The sequence below is a fragment of the Triticum urartu genome, chromosome 2, assembly GCF_003073215.2.
Source record: "Triticum urartu cultivar G1812 chromosome 2, Tu2.1, whole genome shotgun sequence".
In the NCBI taxonomy this organism is placed as follows: Eukaryota; Viridiplantae; Streptophyta; class Magnoliopsida; order Poales; family Poaceae; genus Triticum; species Triticum urartu.
Window position 1 is genome coordinate 16,993,161 of NC_053023.1, and position 17,382 is coordinate 17,010,542.

The following is a 17,382-nucleotide window of genomic DNA, read 5'->3' on the forward strand; positions in this document are numbered from 1 at the left end:
CACCGACACACCGTGGTTGAGCCTCTTGTTCTTATCTTCTTTCTGAAAGGAAAAATATTGTTACTTGTATGTTTAAGATAGATACTTGTATCATTTCTTACTTATAATTGCATCTTATATAGGCGATGTAGTGCGATGGTTTTGGTATCCGCCCCCGTCGGCCCTCGTCCTGTCTATGATTCGGATGTGGTATATATATTAATCTTTATAACTATTGGTTCATTTATTGTTTATGAAAATTATGCGGACCAACGTGACATAGATTTTATTTATCTAGGATGTATGTGAACCGGAAATTCCAACCGACCCTATTATCGAGAGGTTAAATTTAGTTGAAGAAGAAAACAATTTCTTGAAGGAAAAGATAAAAAAAATTGAGGAGGAGAAGATGATATTGGAGTTGCATGTTGCGGATGTCGTCGATGATCACAAGATCAAGATGGATGCAATGCGCTTGAAGATTAGAAAGATTAGAAAATATGCCATCCATACCGAGGCTTGGTATCATTATGCCGTTGGAACAATTGTTACCTTGGTTGCGATTATGATCGCCTTTGTTTTCGCATTAAAATGTTTTACATAGTTTCAATGTATGGTTTAATTAATTAGATGCTCTGGAGAGCTATATGTTGTTAGATGAGAACTATGCATGTACTTTGCTTTTAATGTGATGATGAACTTCTATTAATTTGGACACTTAATTATATATAATGCACGCAGATGAACCGGCAATGGATGTACGGTGACAGACACACCTCCGAGTACATTAAGGGCGTGCATGAGTTTCTCGATGCGGCTGAGGCAAACAAGCAGAATGGTTTTATGTGTTGTCCATGCCCTGATTGTGGGAATACGAAGTCTTACTCTGACCAGAAAATCCTTCAAACCCACCTGCTTTACAAGGGTTTCATGCCACACTATAATGTTTGGATGAGGCACGGAGAAATAGGGGTTATGATGGAAGACGACGAAGAAGAAGAGTACGATGACAACTACGTGCCCCCTGAATACCGTGATGCTGCAACGGGGGGAGCTGGTGAAGATCAAGAGGAACCAGACGATGTGCCCAATGATGCTGCAACGGGTGAAGCTGCTGAAGATCAAGAGGAACCAGACGATGTGCCCGATGATGATGATCTCCGCCGGGTCATTGTCGATGCAAGGACGCAATGCGAAAGTCAAAAGGAGAAGCTGAAGTTCGATCGCATGTTAGAGGATCACAAAAAAGGGTTGTACCCCAATTGCGAAGATGGAAACACAAAGCTCGGTACCGTACTGGAATTGCTGCAGTGGAAGGCAGAGAATGTTGTGCCTGACAAAGGATTTGAGAAGCTACTGAAAATATTGAAGAAGAAGCTTCCAAAGGATAACGAATTGCCCGACAGTATATACGCAGTAAAGAAGGTCGTATGCCCTCTAGGATTGGAGGTGGAGAAGATACATGCATGCCCTAATGACTGCATCCTATACCGCGGTGCATACAAGGATCTGAACGCATGCCCCGTATGCGGTGCATTGCGGTATAAGATCAGATGAGATGACCCTGGTGATGTTCACGGCGAGCCCCACAGGAAGAGGGTTCCTGCGAAGGTGATGTGGTATGCTCCTATAATACCACGGTTGAAACGTCTGTTTAGAAACGGAAAGCATGCCAAGTCGATGCGATGGCACAGTGAGGACCGTAAGAAAGACGGGAAGTTGAGAGCACCCGCTGACGGGTCGCAGTGGAGAAAAATCGTGAGAAAGTACTGGGATGAGTTTGCAAAGGACCCAAGCAACGTATGGTTTGCTTTAAGCGCGGATGGCATTAATCCATTCGGGGAGCAGAGCAGCAATCACAGCACCTGGCTGGTCACTCTATGTATGTATAACCTTCCTCCTTGGATGTGCATGAAGCGGAAGTTCATTATGATGCCAATTCTCATCCAAGGCCCTAAGCAACCCTGCAACGACATTGATGTGTACCTAAGGCCATTAGTTGAAGAACTTTTACAGCTGTGGAATGGAAACGGTGTACGTACGTGGGATGAGCACGGATAGGAGGAATTTAACCTAAAGGCGTTGCTGTTCGTGACCATCAACGATTGGCCCGCTCTCAGTAACCTTTCAGGACAAACAAACAAAGGATACCACGCATGCACACACTGTTTAGATGACACTGAAAGTATGTACCTGGACAAATGCAGGAAGAATGTGTACCTGGGCCATCGTCGATTTCTTCCGACCAACCATCAATGTCGAAAGAAAGGCAAGCATTTCAAAGGCGAGGCAGATCACCGGAAGAAGTCCGCCATGCGTACCGGTGATCACGTACTTGCTATGGTCAATGATTTACACTACGTAATCTTTGAAAATGGTCCCGGCGCAGTGGCTGTTCCAAATGACGCTGAGGGACACGCACCCATGTGGAAGAAGAAATCTATATTTTGGGACCTACCCTACTGGAAAGACCTAGAGGTCCGCTCTTCAATCGACGTGATGCACGTGACGAAGAACCTTTGCGTGAACCTGCTAGGCTTCTTGGGCATGTATGGAAAGACAAAAGATACACCTGAGGCACGGGAGGACCTGCAACGTTTGCACGAAAAAGACGGCATGCCTCAGAAGCAGTATGAAGGTCCTGCCAGCTACGCTCTTACGAAAGATGAGAAAGAAATCTTCTTTGAATGCCTGCTCAGTATGAGGTCCCGACTGGCTTCTCGTCGAATATAAAGGGAATAATAAATATCCCAGAGAAAAAGTTCCAGAACCTAAAGTCTCATGACAGCCACGTGATTATGACGCAACTGCTTCCGGTTGCATTGAGGGGGCTTCTACCGGAAAATGTTCGATTAGCCATTGTGAAGCTATGTGCATTTCTCAATGCAATCTCTCAGAAGGTGATCGATCCAGAAATGGTACCAAGGCTAAGGAGTGATGTGGCGCAATATCTTGTCAGTTTCGAGCTGGTGTTCCCACCATCCTTCTTCAATATCATGACGCATGTCCTAGTTCATCTAGTCGACGAGATTGTCGTTCTGGGGCCCGTATTTCTACACAATATGTTCCCCTTTGAGAGGTTCATGGGAGTCCTAAAGAAATATGTCTGTAACCGCGCTAGGCCAGAAGGAAGCATCTCCATGGGCCATCAAACAGAGGATGTCATCGGGTTTTGTGTTGACTTCATTCCTGGCCTTAAGAAGATAGGTCTCCCTAAATCGCGGTATGAGGGGAGACTGACTGGAAAAGGCACGCTAGGAGCGGACTCAATAATATGCAGGGACGGGCATTCTTGGTCTCAAGCACACTACACAGTTCTATAGAACTCTACCTTGGTGACCCCGTATGTCGATGAACACAAGAACAGGCTGCGCTCCAAACACCCGAAGCAGTGCGACGACTGGATTACATGTGAACACATTAGGACTTTCAGCAGTTGGTTGGAAGCATGTCTCAGAGGTGACAACACTGTTTGTGATGAGTTGTACTTGTTGTCCAGGGGACCATCTTTGACTGTATTGATTTACAAAGGATACGAGATAAATGGGAATACATTTTACACGATTGACCAAGATCAAAAGAGCACCAACAAAAACAGCGGTGTCCGCTTTGATGCAACAACCGAGAAGGGAAAGGACACATATTATGGTTACATAGTGGACATATGGGAACTTGACTACGGACAAGATTTTAAGGTCCCTTTGTTTAAGTGCAAATGGGTCAATCTGTCAGAAGGCGGGGTACATGTAGACCCACAGTACGGAATGACAACAGTCGATCTGAAAAATCTTGGGTACACTGACGAACCGTTCATCCTAGCCAATGATGTGGCACAGGTTATCTATGTGAAGGACATGTCTACCAGACCGAGAAAAAGAAAAGATAAGGAAACGAATACATCATACGATGAGCCAAAGTGCCACATAGTTCTTTCAGGAAAAAGGGACATCCTGGGAGTGGAGGGCAAGACAGACATGTCTGAAGATTATGAAAGGTTTCATGAAATTCCTCCCTTCAATGTCAAGGCTGACCCAAGCGTCCTGATAAAGATGAAGATTATCCATGGTTACGGCGCAATAAGCAAATGACACAAGCGAAGAAAAAGTGAAGACTTTCTCCCGCAACTATTATGATGATACCATGCCAAATTTTTAACAGACGAGTATGCTATGCCAACTTTTTAACTATTCGAATTTGAGTTTATAATTTTTCTAAAACTAATGGCACTAACAAAAAGTTTATAATTTTGCTGACCTAAAAGCAAAAAGAATTAAAAAATAAAGCAAAAAACAAAAGAAAATAAATAATAAGAAAGCAAAACAAAAACAAAAGTCCGTCCCTCTCTGCGTTGTTGAGCTCCTCTCAAAGTGAAAAAAATGCCGATAATATTGGTTATGACTAATTAAAATTACCAAATTGAGTATAATGATAAAACACAGTAATATTAAATAGCAGGAAAAACAATGACTCAAAAATCAATTTTTATTGTAAAGTTATTCATAAACTAGTGATTCACACAAATTTTAAAAAATTCAAATTTAAACTATTCTAATTTTAAAACTAATTGCACTAAGAGAAAGTTTATAATTTTTGTGACATAAAATAAAAAAGAAAGTTTATAATTTTTGTGACATAAAATAAAAAAGAAATCACTACAAAACTATAAGTATTTAGTTCTAAGTAGAAATGAAAAAAAGCAAAAAAATGCCACCTACTGGGCCACCACGGCCTGAATACGACTAGAAACCCAACCATGGGCCAGGATTCAGGCCCGCAGCAGGCCCAGTAGGCCCACAGGCATTGCAGTGACAGATTAGGCCCGAAAGCCTGCAGTTGAGAGGAGCTCGAGAGGGTGGGCGCAGCAGCGCTTATAAACCACTCCCGAGCCCTCTCAACTAGCGAGGTGGGACTAAACTTTTGGGCGCGGGGCAGCACAAGGCCATTGGTCCCGGTTGGTGGGACGAACCGGGACCAAAGGGCATTGGTCCCGGTTCGTGGCACAAACCGGGACCAATGCCCCCTTTAGTCCCGGTTGGTGCCACCAACCGGGACCAAAGGCCTGCCGCTTCCCGCCCTTTGGGCTGCTGAAAAGAGGCCTTTGGTCCCGGTTGGTGGCACCAACCGGGACTAAAGGCCTGGGTATATAAGTAGCACTTAGGAAAATTTGACGAACTCATCGCCAGTTGCCCCCAGGCCCGCCCGAACGATGCCGAGCACATCGACGCCGCCAGGCTGCCCCGACGCCGTCCGCCGCCCCTGCCGTCGCCCCCGACCGCGCCGTCGCCGTCGCCCGTGCCTCGCCGTCGCCATCGCCGACGTCGTCCCCGAGCCCGCGCACCCCTGCCCTCGCCCCCGAGCGCGCGCCCTCCGCCGTCCCCGAGCCTTCCTCGTCGCCGACGCCACCTCGCGGTGAGCGCCGCCCCGTTCCCCTGCTCCTCCCCCTGTACTGGCCGCCGACGCCGCCGCGCGCTGCCATCGCGCCGCCGCCCCTGCCCTTCGCTGCCGCCGCGCCGCCCCTGCCTCGCGCGCCGCCGCCGCCCCTGCCCTGCGCGGCCGCCGCGCGCCGCCCCTGCCCTTCGCTGCGCCGCCCCTGCCCTTAATTTTTTTAGTTTATTTTTTTCATATGTGTATGTATAGTGTATGTATAATGTATATGTGTATGTGTATGTATATGTGTATGTATATGTCTATGTGTATGTATATGTGTATGTGGTTAGTTTAATTTTTTTTCATAGAAATTTTGTTCATATATATATAAAGTTTTTTGTTCATAGAAAGTTTTTTGTTCATATATAGAAAGTTAGAAGAAAATTTAGAATATGCTAAAATTTAGAAGAAAAAGAAGGATAGGAAAGAAGAAAATAAGAAGGGGAAGAAAGAAGAAGAGGAGAGGAAGAGAGGAGAAATAAATAAGAAGAGAAAAAGAAGAAAAAGAAGAGGAGAAGAAGAAAGGAATAGAGGAGAAGAAGAGAAAAATAGAATATTTCTATTTTCTACTTCGACATGAGGGGCGGTCGATATATATACCCCCTCTCGACTGTGATAATAACTTATACCACGGGAGCACCCCCCGACCCTCTCGCTCGACCAAAACTCTCGAGGACACCCAAACCCTAGAAAAAAACGATGTCGGTCTCCTACCCCCTCCCGCCGCGCCCCTACCCGACAAACTCTCTCGAGGCCACCCCAAACCCTTGAAGCGTTGTCGAGGCCACCCCACCCTAGAGAAGCAGCGTCGAGGCCACTAATTAATATATATGATTCCTTACTATATGATTAGCTAGCTAGTTCTATGTTTGCCACTAATATATCCATTTGTCATGTTTGAATAATAATTGCCATGTTGTAAATATTTGTAGAAACTATGGACACCGCCCGAGACGAAGCAAACGAAGCGATATTGAGGGACATAATTGCGCAAGGAAGTGATGTCGTCTCGTTGTATCTCAACGACACCGATGGTACTGTGGAAGGAGAGGGTGAAGAAGCTGGCTCTGGTGACCTAATGCTGGTGCAAGAAGAAGAACGTGAGGATGGCTCTGGTGACCCAATGCCGGTGCAAGAAGGAGACCGTGATGACGGCTCCGGTGACCGAACCGAGTCCGGCCAGGTATATATATAGTTAAGCCTGTGCTGACTAGCTAATTGATGCATTCATTGTTTTGGTATGTACACATATTAATTAAGTCTTTGCTCTTTTTTCTAGCCCTCCGGATCGAGCACAACTGAGGTAAAGAGACGAGGCCCGAAGAAAAAGTTAAGCTCTGATGAAAGGTTTGAGATCATAGCAATCGCGCCTGACGGCCAACCTATTGAACCCATCCGAACAAAGAAGGCATTTGTTGCTCAGTGCGGGGTTTTGGTTAGGGACAAGATCCCGATCAGCATCCAGCAATGGTTCAAGCCGGCTACAGAAGACCCTGAGGTGTCTTACGTCAATGATATGCAGAAAAATGATCTTTGGACTGAGCTGAAGACAAATTTCACCCTACCGCCAGAGGATGATCCGGAGAAGCCAGTTAAAGAGCGATTAATCAAGTCTTTTGCTCTTAAGAGGATGGCAGACCTATTCAGGAGGTGGAAGAATGACCTGAATAGGTTTGTCGAGAAAAATGAGACACCAGAATTCAAGGGCATATATGAGAAGATCAGAGATGACTGGCCTGCATTTGTGGCCTACAAGACATTGGAAAAGAGTTAGAAGATGTCGGCGACAAACAAGAAAAATGCTGTGAAGAAGAAGCTTCACCATCGCACGGGGTCAGGTGGCTGCCTCGTAGCCCGGCCTAAGTGGGCCAAGGCTGAGAAGGATCTGCTTGATAAAGGGATTGAACCAGAAACAATGAGCTGGCCAGACCGTTGCCGGACTTGGTTCTTCGGGGCTGGCGGAACCTTGGACCCTGTAACAGGGAAGTGCATTTGGACGGATGAGCAACTTGACATACCCTTGAAGAAGCTTTGGTACTATATCGCTGCAGCGCAGAAAGGGACGTTCCTTCCAGACAGAGAGAACGACGAGCTCAGAAAGGCCCTCGGAAATCCTGAGCACCCTGGACGGACACGAGGCACGCCAGGCTCCATTCCGTGGAAGGCTGGGTTTCCGGACGCAGGCGGTTACAAAAGCCAGGAGAGGAGGAAGAAAGTGCAGCAGTCCGAACTGTAGGCGCTTAAAGTAAGGGTACTCGGGATAGAGGAACGAGAAGCAAATCGCAGCAAACGAAGTGCCGAAGCTTCCCCTGAAGCTACCCCGCCATCTCAGCGGAGAAGCAGCGTGGCTTCCACCGAGCTGCTTTAGCCGGAGCTTGTCTTGACGGCTCCTGCCAGCTATCCCGTGGATGCTATCACGGAGGCTCAAATTTGCCACCTTATGACGCAATGGATGAATATGAAGGTCAAGGCGGCTGTTGGCTCTGTTTTTCCTAATGAACCCGACGCAACTTTTCACTGCCAGCCGATTCCAGAAGGATATGCTAAGGTGATGGTGGATGAAATAACGGAGGGATTTGAGGACCTCCCGCTTGACCACCCTACCGGAGAAGGGGAGACTCGGCTGGGTTCTGCTCTGAAGACTCCATGCCTATGGCGGAAGGAGCTCATCAACCTTCCAAACTGGACGCCTCCACCTCCTCCTCCTCCTCCGGCGAGTCAGGGCACTCCGCCTCCTCCACCGCCTCCTCCTCCGACGAGTGACGGTCAGGGCCCTCGGCCGGCTCCTTCTCCGGCGCGTGGCGGCACTCCGCCTCCTTCTCCGCCTGCGCCGGCACGCCCGAGCAGCCAGCCTCCTCCTTCTCCGCCTTGTCAGCAAGGGCGGAAGGGACCCGCCGCCGCTTCGGCAGCTGCTCCGGCGCGTCGTAGTCCTTCTCCTCCGCCTCGTAAGCAAGTCAAGAAGACTGCCGCTCCGTCTGCTCTGCCGGCGTCTAGCACTACAGCCAGAGGCGGGAGGAAATACAGATTCGGTCTTTCTCTGAAGACTCCAGAGAAGTTATCATATGAGAGGACCCTGGAGGAGAACGCGAGGATCGCGCAAACCGAGGTGGATGACTGGTTTCAAGGGTTGAAAGCAAAGAGAAATCCACCTCCGAAGGAGAAGCTAGATCCAGTGAAAGTGAAGCGCACTCTGACTGCCCTGGCAAAACCACCCAAGTCTCCGCCGAAAGGCAACTATGAGCGCATTATTTCAAAGACATGGGCCGAAGCGGAGCGGTCGGGAAGTACTGTCAGTGATCAAAGGATGAAAGAACGACGAGCTGGGAAACAAATTGCCCAGCTCGGCGAACAAGCAAAGCAATCGTGCCCCCCGCTCAAGGTGCCTAGCGTCGATCCGAGGATGGTGCCCGGTTATAACAATCTTGACGATTACCTGCCCGACGCTGTACATTATGATTTCCTGGATGTGCAGATACACAGATACGAGTACGGGAAGCCTCCCGTCAAAGATGAAAAATCTCTAACAACGATGATGCGAAGATTGCATGATTGGTACTTGAAAATCTGCAGAGAGTCTGGAGGGAGGAGTACTTTGTATGCGAGAGTTAAACCGGAGCATGACCTCGTTGGAATTGAACTGTTGCCTATTCCATTTGAGGAGTTCTATCAGTTTTTCAATCAATTGGCCCTCGATAAAGCAACGGTCACCTGCTACTGTCTGTAAGTACTACTACTTCTGTCATTAAGTCTTTCTGTATAGCTCAGCTCTTTCATTGCATGTATTTATAATTATCCTCACTATATTATGCAGATTGAAGATCGCCGAATTGAAGAAAAGACAAATCGGTGATATTGGGTTCATTAACACAAATCTCATAGATGCAGTTCAGGTTAAAGATCATGCCGCAGAAACCGAGGCCAACTTGCTACAATCATTCAAAATAAATGAACACAAAGATATAATACTCTTTCCTTACAACTTCAAGTCAGTGCTGTCTTGTGCATATTCGGTTTCCCTTATATATTAGTCCAGGTTATAGTAATGTAATTGATGAGTTATGCATGCGTGCGCAGTTTCCACTATATTCTCCTGGAGATTAGGCTTGAGCAGGGAGTAGTAACTGTCTTGGACTCGAGACGAAAAGATCCCCAGGAGTATGCGGACATGACTTTAATCCTCAAGAAGTAAGTTAAATCGATCATTATCCACCATATCAGCAAATTTGTTCATTTCCTGATATCAAGTAATTGTTTTCTTTTGTCTGGCAGGGTTTGGAGAAAATTCAGCACAAAATCCCCGGGACTCCCGAAGGAGCTGCAATTTAGATACCCGAAAGTAAGTACATATAGTACCATGTTCCGCGCGTCTCCTAGCTATTGATTCAAGCGCTAGTTTCATCAATACCATTTGGCATTCTTGCTTATCTGTTTGATTGACCTCTATTTCTTGTAAAGTGGTTGTGGCAGGAACAAGGGAATGATTTCTGTGGATACTACATCTGCGAGTCCATCCGCCACACGACCTGTGAGCGGGGCTACTCTGACAAACAATATGAAGTGCGTAAGAAATAATATTCACAATTTTTGTTTATTACCATCATTTGTGTTGAGTTCCATTCATTCATATATATATATATATATATATATATATATGTGTGTGTGTGTGTGTGTATTGACCCCCTTCTTCAAATTAGATGTTTCGGTAGCGGGATGAACTCCTGGAACCAGATCGCATGCGAGCAATTCAAGAGGAATTGGCGGCATTCTTTCTTGACCACGTGATCGCTGAAGACGGAGAATACTATGTGGACCATGCGTCCATAATGTAGGAGATTATATTTGTAAGAGATAATTATTGTATATATGTAGCCGGTAGTGTCGGACGATAGATATACGAGAACTTGTTGTTCGACCAATCTCTCGGAGAAGGAGAGGTGGTCGATATCACTTCTCTCTGTATGCATATATGTCCATGACGATCTTCTGTTTCCTTCGTTTGCTTACTAGCTAGTTAGCGTGCCTAGTCCTCTCTATACGTATGTATAGTATGTAGCGTCGACCAAGCACGGACATAAGAGAGGACACTTCTCTCTATTAGCTAGCTAATAACAACCTAAAAATAACCCCCTAAACCCCTAAAACAGCCACTTTTTTTTAAAAAAAGAAAAACCTCAGCTCCAGCCAGCTGCTGACGCGTGGAAGCCTTTTGGTCCCGGTTTATGTCTTGAACCGGGACCAAAGGCCCCCCTGCCTAGGCTGCCGGCAGCGCCCACGTGGAGCCCCATCTGTCCCGGTTCTGGTTTGAACCGGGGACTAAAGGGTGAGGGTATTAGTAACGACCCTTTAGTCCCGGTTCGGGAACCGGGACTAAAAGCCCTTATGAACCGGGACAAAAGGCCGGTTTTCTACTAATGTCAATCTGCAAAAAAAAACAGCATATAAGGAAATAAATTAAACCACATCATTGGCCATTCATATATGACAAAAGAAAAATAAGGAATCTCAAATAAGCTCACAGTCTGATAGTTCCCTCCGCTGCTGCCACCCCATGGACCTTCAAAGCGCACCTTCCCAAGTTTGTCGACATAAGAAAACTCAAGCGAAAAGATGCGTGAGCCACTGTTTATTCTCATACTTTTTAGACACAACCGCTTTGACGAAAAAGTTTCCACCGTTTTATATGTAAAGCACCACATCGATTACAACCGATAGACCGAACAATACACACAACGCACACACCCAAGACAAGATACAAAGGTACGGGACACCGACACACCACCCCACCGGCAACAATAGAGAGGTGAACCGGACAACAATGAAGCCAGGCCTCCAAAGCGATGCCTCCAAGAAAGGTACAACCATGGATAGTCGCCACCGCCCGATCCGTGAAGATCAGGTTTTCACCTGGAGCAAGGCGGTAAGAGTGGGAACGCCGCGACGGAGCCTTCAGAAAGGGTATGGCGTCAATTGCCGCTGCCACCGTCGGCCAGTCAGAGGACTGGGCAAGTGGTGTACCCTGACGCCCACACCCCACCGTCGCACCCTAACTCCGTCAACCACCCGCAACCACGCCACCCGCGAGGCCATGGATGCCTGCCCGCACCTGAGACGCACGCTCCGCCCGCAAACGCCGCGCCTCCCGTCGCCAGAACCGCCGCCCTGCAACCAGACAACCCCGAGACCTACACAAAGGCCCCGGCTTTGGACCAACCGACAGCCCTCGACCGACAGATCCACCCGCAGACGCTCTGCTGGAAGACCTACGCCAACCCGTCCGCGGCCGAGGAACGGGGGAGAAAGGGGAGCGGACGAATCCGGACCGGCACATCCCGTGCCAGCGACAGGTGACGCGACCGCATCGAGGCCACACATCCCTCCAACCGAGCTCCCCGCCGAGCACGAGGAAAGGAGGAGAAGGAGGAGCGGATGCATCCGGGCCAGCAAACTGTGCCAGCGACAGGTGGCGCGACTGCATTGAGGCCACCCGTCCCTCCTACCTAGCTCCCCCGCGGGCGCCCCCGTGACGCCCCACCATGGTAGCTAGCACATATCTCCGCGAGGCCATCTGCAAACGCGCGCCCGCCGAGGAGGGAAACCAAATCGACCCGCCGCCGTAGCCTAGGAATCTCACCAGGGAGGCCCTCCCGCGCCGAGCACCGCCGTCCAGGCGCAAGGGCCTGCCTAGACGAGGGTCGCCCATCTCCACCGCCGCCGCGCCGCCCCCTCACCATCGCGCTCCGGCGAAAGGGCCGCCCGCAGCCCGCAGCGTCAGGGGCGGATCCGGACGCGCCGCCGCGCCGTCACCACCCGTTGGCCTGCAGCACCCGCACTGCAGCGCCGCCACCCCCCACCAGCACGGCAGAGGGCGGCCACCCGCAGCCTAGAGAGCCCCCGACCGCGCCTCGTGGCGACCAGATCTGAGCGCCGCCGCCAGAGACACCCACGCCATCCCCGGCCAGCACGAGCGCGCCACCACCGCGCCGCCTGTCCCGTCGCCAGCTTGCACCGCCGCCACACCTCAACGCCGATGAGCAGCCACGCCGCCGCGCCCGACGCCAAGCGCTGCGTCCCCGACCGGCCGCCGCATCCCGAGCCGAAGCCGCCGTGCGAGGAGACAAGGAACCCCGCCGCCGGCGACGACGACCGGGGTTCGCCAGGCCGCGCCCTCGGGCGGTGGCGAGGGAGGAGGAGAGTAGAGGGGGGAGACCCGGCGGCGGCGGCTAGGGTTCCCTCACGGTTGCGCGCGAGGCGACGCGAGAGGGAACAGAGAAGGGTTCACGATTGGACTTGTAATCCAGGGCTCACACAACGGCTTTCCTGCGGTCATGACTTGAGGGAAACCTCCATTTTCGCCCCATGGCCCCATCTTTACAGGCTGCGTTGCTAATGTGTTTTAGAAATTCTCTCAGATCCATGTATGAACTGCAAACAAAAAGTATAAGTATATACCACTGAAAGGGACGATGAGAAGTTGAGGCACAAGGCACGGATCTGAAGCTCCTTGAACAACTTGTGCGTAGTAGGCTTGAAGGTGACAACACCTTGTGCATAGGCAAACTCACCCGTCCCACCCAGGATTGCCCATTCACCTTCTAGTGGCAAGCCACAATTTCCAAGCACCTTAAGGCTGGAACCACGTAACCTGAACAAATGGAGTTGATATACTTATTAGTCCATGCATCACACACACACACACACACACACACACACACACACACACACGCACGCACGCACGCACGCACGCACGCACGCACACACACACACAAAATGTTCAAACAGATGAGCTTGGAATTGGCGCATACCTCTCATCGACGAACACCATGTTGAAACAAAAGGACCAGGTTCCTTCAGTTGAACCAACCCCCATACTTGACCCCTGTGCGCGTGCAACAAGCTTCTTGTCAGGGCCAATGCCATCATATATTTCATAATCAGTAACCGCGGTGATGCCAAACTGCATAGGAAGGCCTGGGTTCACTATGAAGGCCTCGTTCGGATTCGGTACTCCTTGGGAGCGCTGCTCCATGAACAAGCCGTCCAAGAGGAACTCCTTGTGCTGTAATACTTCCTGGCTAACAGGAGCACTCTGTAAATACTTAGCCATGGCTACAACAAGGAAGCTTAACTACGCTATCTAGAGGCTCTTGTCTTGTGTGTGGGTGGGTAAATGGATAGAGCCGTAGGGGTAATTTATAGGCCGGAGCTGCATCCGTGTATTTCTAGTATCTATTATGTATGTACACAAGTTGCATCAGTGCTAGTATTACTTAGGTAAAAAATCCACATATTCCAATTTAGCCTCCCGCGTATTTGCAAGTAGTCCATACATGCACACAAGTTGCACCAACTAGCTATTTTTTACTACATAATCTGATCTAGCTCCTGGGTAATTACACAAGGTACATAATTTAGTAGTCCATGCATGTACACAAGTTGCACCACTAGCAACCTATCGCCCATTGGATCCATCAAACTTGCGATTATACTGGAGAGAGTATGCAGTTTTTAAGGCTACTCGATACTCTATTGACGTTGGCGATGCCACATTTATTACATGGAACCCGTTGATCGCCTTCTCGATGTTGACTTCATGCTTCTCGCGAGTGAAGAGTATTTCTAGGAGGACTAATTTAACTAGTTTCTTTTTTTTAGTTTGATGCTCACCTCTCTTGACTATACCGTATATTTGATAGTATCTCTTTCTGTATACTCTCTGCATTCTAGAATACATTGTGTATTATATTTTATTAGAATAAACACCAACCAAGAATTACACTCTGAATAATCGCAAGTTTTGGAGCTGAGGAAGTACTCAGTATGCAGTTTTTGTAGGAGTGAAACAAATGAAATTATAATAAACAAATAGAATTACACTCGGAATTACGTTAGTTGCTGTTTAGTAGTAGTTGGTGCTTTTTGTTTTATTTGTGCTTTCTAGGCGCGCTCAGGTTGCTACTCACATCCATAAGCTCTGGACATGCTTGTGTTTGTGACTTGTGATTAACTCATTTCACACTTGAGTACATGGGACAAAGCCGTTTGATACAATTCATTTGACTTCGTAATAAGAATTGATGTTCGATTATGTGTTGTCTTGTAGTTCTCTGGTGGTGATGTGTGAACTTCGACTGTATATTAAGTCACCATTTATGTGTCTAAAGTAGAGCATGGTGTTTTATATTTGCCATATTTTTTTCATTGTATTGATTGTGGATTTCTGTCTTGGTGAAGGAGGACACAAAATGATGGACGACATCAAACAGAGATGCACTGGAATAGCTTCTGAATGAAATACAAGTTCTTTTCACTTTGGGATTGCCCCATTATGGCTGCCTTGACAGCCCATAAGCTCTGTCAGTAATGGTCTCTACTACTTGTGTTTTCCATTATCTTTTGTTCACCTATTGGTGGAGTGTTGGGAGTGCTTTTCTTCCTTTTTATGTGCATGAGGTGGACCTTTTGTAGGTGATGGCTTCTTTCATATAACCGGGGTACCTTTTTCTCTACAAAAATATTTGCACATGACTCATGACTTTGGCCATTGTATATAATTATATGCACAATATTTGTGTAATATGCTTTGTGATAACAAGTTAATTTGTACACATGCAGTAGAAAATTGATCATTCTAAGATCAGATTCCCACTCCGCAGGACACATTGAATTAACCTACATTTCATTCCATGATGGAGTGCTCTCTTTGAGTTCCTAGGACGAGGGAATAAAAATGTATCCATGTGCACAATAAATCCGTGAGCATATCAGTTTCATTATTTCACTAGAAAACAATCTTGCATCACTTTATTTATTGCAGATAGAATATAGTAGGCGACAAATTAAACAAAGTACTCTCGCACTAGAGCGACTTGGATCATACACGTACGGAGGACCCTAGCCATGTTATTATTGAAAAACAAATGGTGAAACTAACACACTTTTCCTTGAAATAAACTAGCATGAGATTGCCAAACACTAAAGCAAAATGCCAATGAATCCCATTCAAACCATGATGGGGCCATGGTAAACACCAACGGCATCAAGAGCATTCCCAGTCCTGGCAAAGAATCCCACAACACATGTGTTTTCTGGCACGGCGGCGCTGAAACGATTGCCCTTCTCATGCCCAAACGGCCCATACTTTTTCATGTTTGTCGTGATAACAAGTGACGATATGACATTGTCAATTGTCCCTGATATTTCCGTCACATATTCTTTAGGTCCGAACTCGATCTGTAGTCAATAGAAGATAAGAAACCACATTAACTCTTGAGGAGACGTACGAGTATGCATCAGAAGGCAAATTGATCTCTAAAGTGAACTCACAGTTTGACTGTTCCCTTTGTCAGGACCCCAGGGACCTTCGTTGCGCCTCTTCCCAAGTTTGTCAATATAAGTAAATGCAAGAGAGACAATCCAGCTGCTCTCACTGCTGAGTGTCACACTTTGCAGGCGCATCGGGGTTCCGGTGGTGATGTCTTGAATGGAGCCTCCATTTCCACCCCATGGCCCCATCTTCGTAGGCTGCATAAGTTATTCCTATTGTGTATTAGCACTGCCCTTATATCTATAGTATACACACACTATGTAATACGGAGTGCATGCTAGGGTGTGCGTTTGCATGACTGAACTAGAAAAAAAAAGATTGTACCATTGAAAGTGACGATGGAAAGCTGAGGCAGATGGCACGTATCTGAAGCTGTCTGACCCTAGTGCTTCCGTCCTGGACTTTCTTGAAGGTCACCACACCTTGTGCATAGGCAAACTCTCCTGTCCCACCAAGGATTGCCCACTCACCTTCTACCGGCTCTTCAAAATGTCCGAGCACCTTAAGGCTGGAACCCGCAAACCTATCGCAACAACGGAGTGCATATACATCCAAATTTGGTATCACTCGGAAAATACACATATGTACTTAAAATGTTACAAAAATGAACTAATGTACCTCTCATCGACGAACACCATGTTGAAACATATGAACCAGCTTCCTTTGGTTATACCTGCCCCCATATGTGGCCCTTGTGCGCGTGCAACAAGCTTCTTATCGGGGCCAAGGCCATCATATATGATCCAGTCATTAGCCACGGTGCAGCCGAACTGCAGAGGGAGGTTAGGATTCACTATAGTTTTCTGGTTCTGATTTGGTGATCCGTCAAGGTCCTGGTGCATGTACAGGCCGTCCAAGAGAATCTCCTTGTGCTTCAGTGCTTCATTGCTAACAGGAGCACTCTGGAAATACTTGGCCATGGCTACAGCTAGGAAGCTCAACTAAGCTACGGTAGCTAGAGGTTCTTGTGGGTATTGGGTGAGAAGATGGATAGTGGTAGGGGTAATTTATAGGCCGGGGGCTGCACGCATATACCTAGAGAGCTGGTAAATTCTGCATTACTTACCATTCATTTTTCCATATGTGCACACAAGCTGCACCAGTAGCTATTTTTCTTAGTCTGACTTAGCTCCCCGAGTAGTTAGCAAAATAAATATAAGGTATACACAATAAAAATAATATCATTGAAAAGTATAGTCAAATATGAATTCAACAACATATTTTTTTGTGACATGCATTAATATTCTGCTAGTCAAATCTATAGTTAAAATTTGACACAAAATATAAAAGGGACCAATAAATTAGGACAGAGATAGTAATTGCGACTTCGCGAACCATACGTAGCCAACACACTAGTACTACTAGCTGATCTAATAGTTTTCTTGATAAGTCGATACTGAGATCGGCCATGTTCATAAATTGCACCATTCCAATCCATAAATTGACCTAAGAGTGGCCTATTTACGGTAACCGATATACAGGACAACTTGCGTCATTCCAATCCATAAATTGCATGGAACCTGTTGACTACCTTCTCTCTGTTGATGATGGCCATGTTCCATCCGAGCGAAGAGAATATTTAGGAGAACTAGTTTAATTATTAGTGTCCTTCTTGTGTTTGATGTCTATCTCATTGATAGACGAGTACTCCC

At 47.4% G+C, this 17,382-nt stretch overlaps 2 protein-coding genes across 2 annotated transcripts; both read right to left on the reverse strand.

The window, feature by feature from the left end:
* Positions 1–11,058: 11,058 nt before the first annotated feature.
* LOC125540698 (dirigent protein 11-like) lies at positions 11,059–13,547 on the reverse strand. Its single transcript, XM_048704285.1, has 2 exons — positions 13,209–13,547; positions 11,059–13,048 (listed from the first exon to the last, which is right to left on the reverse strand). Exons 1-2 carry the CDS (start codon positions 13,508–13,510, stop codon positions 12,790–12,792), a joined length of 561 nt encoding a protein of 186 aa, XP_048560242.1. The 5' UTR covers positions 13,511–13,547; the 3' UTR covers positions 11,059–12,789.
* A 1,632-nt stretch (positions 13,548–15,179) lies between these two features.
* LOC125540699 lies at positions 15,180–16,704 on the reverse strand. Its single transcript, XM_048704286.1, has 4 exons — positions 16,349–16,704; positions 16,055–16,253; positions 15,730–15,927; positions 15,180–15,636 (listed from the first exon to the last, which is right to left on the reverse strand). The coding sequence occupies exons 1-4, from the start codon at positions 16,648–16,650 to the stop codon at positions 15,406–15,408; spliced, it is 930 nt and encodes a 309-aa protein (XP_048560243.1). The 5' UTR covers positions 16,651–16,704; the 3' UTR covers positions 15,180–15,405.
* Positions 16,705–17,382: the final 678 nt, after the last annotated feature.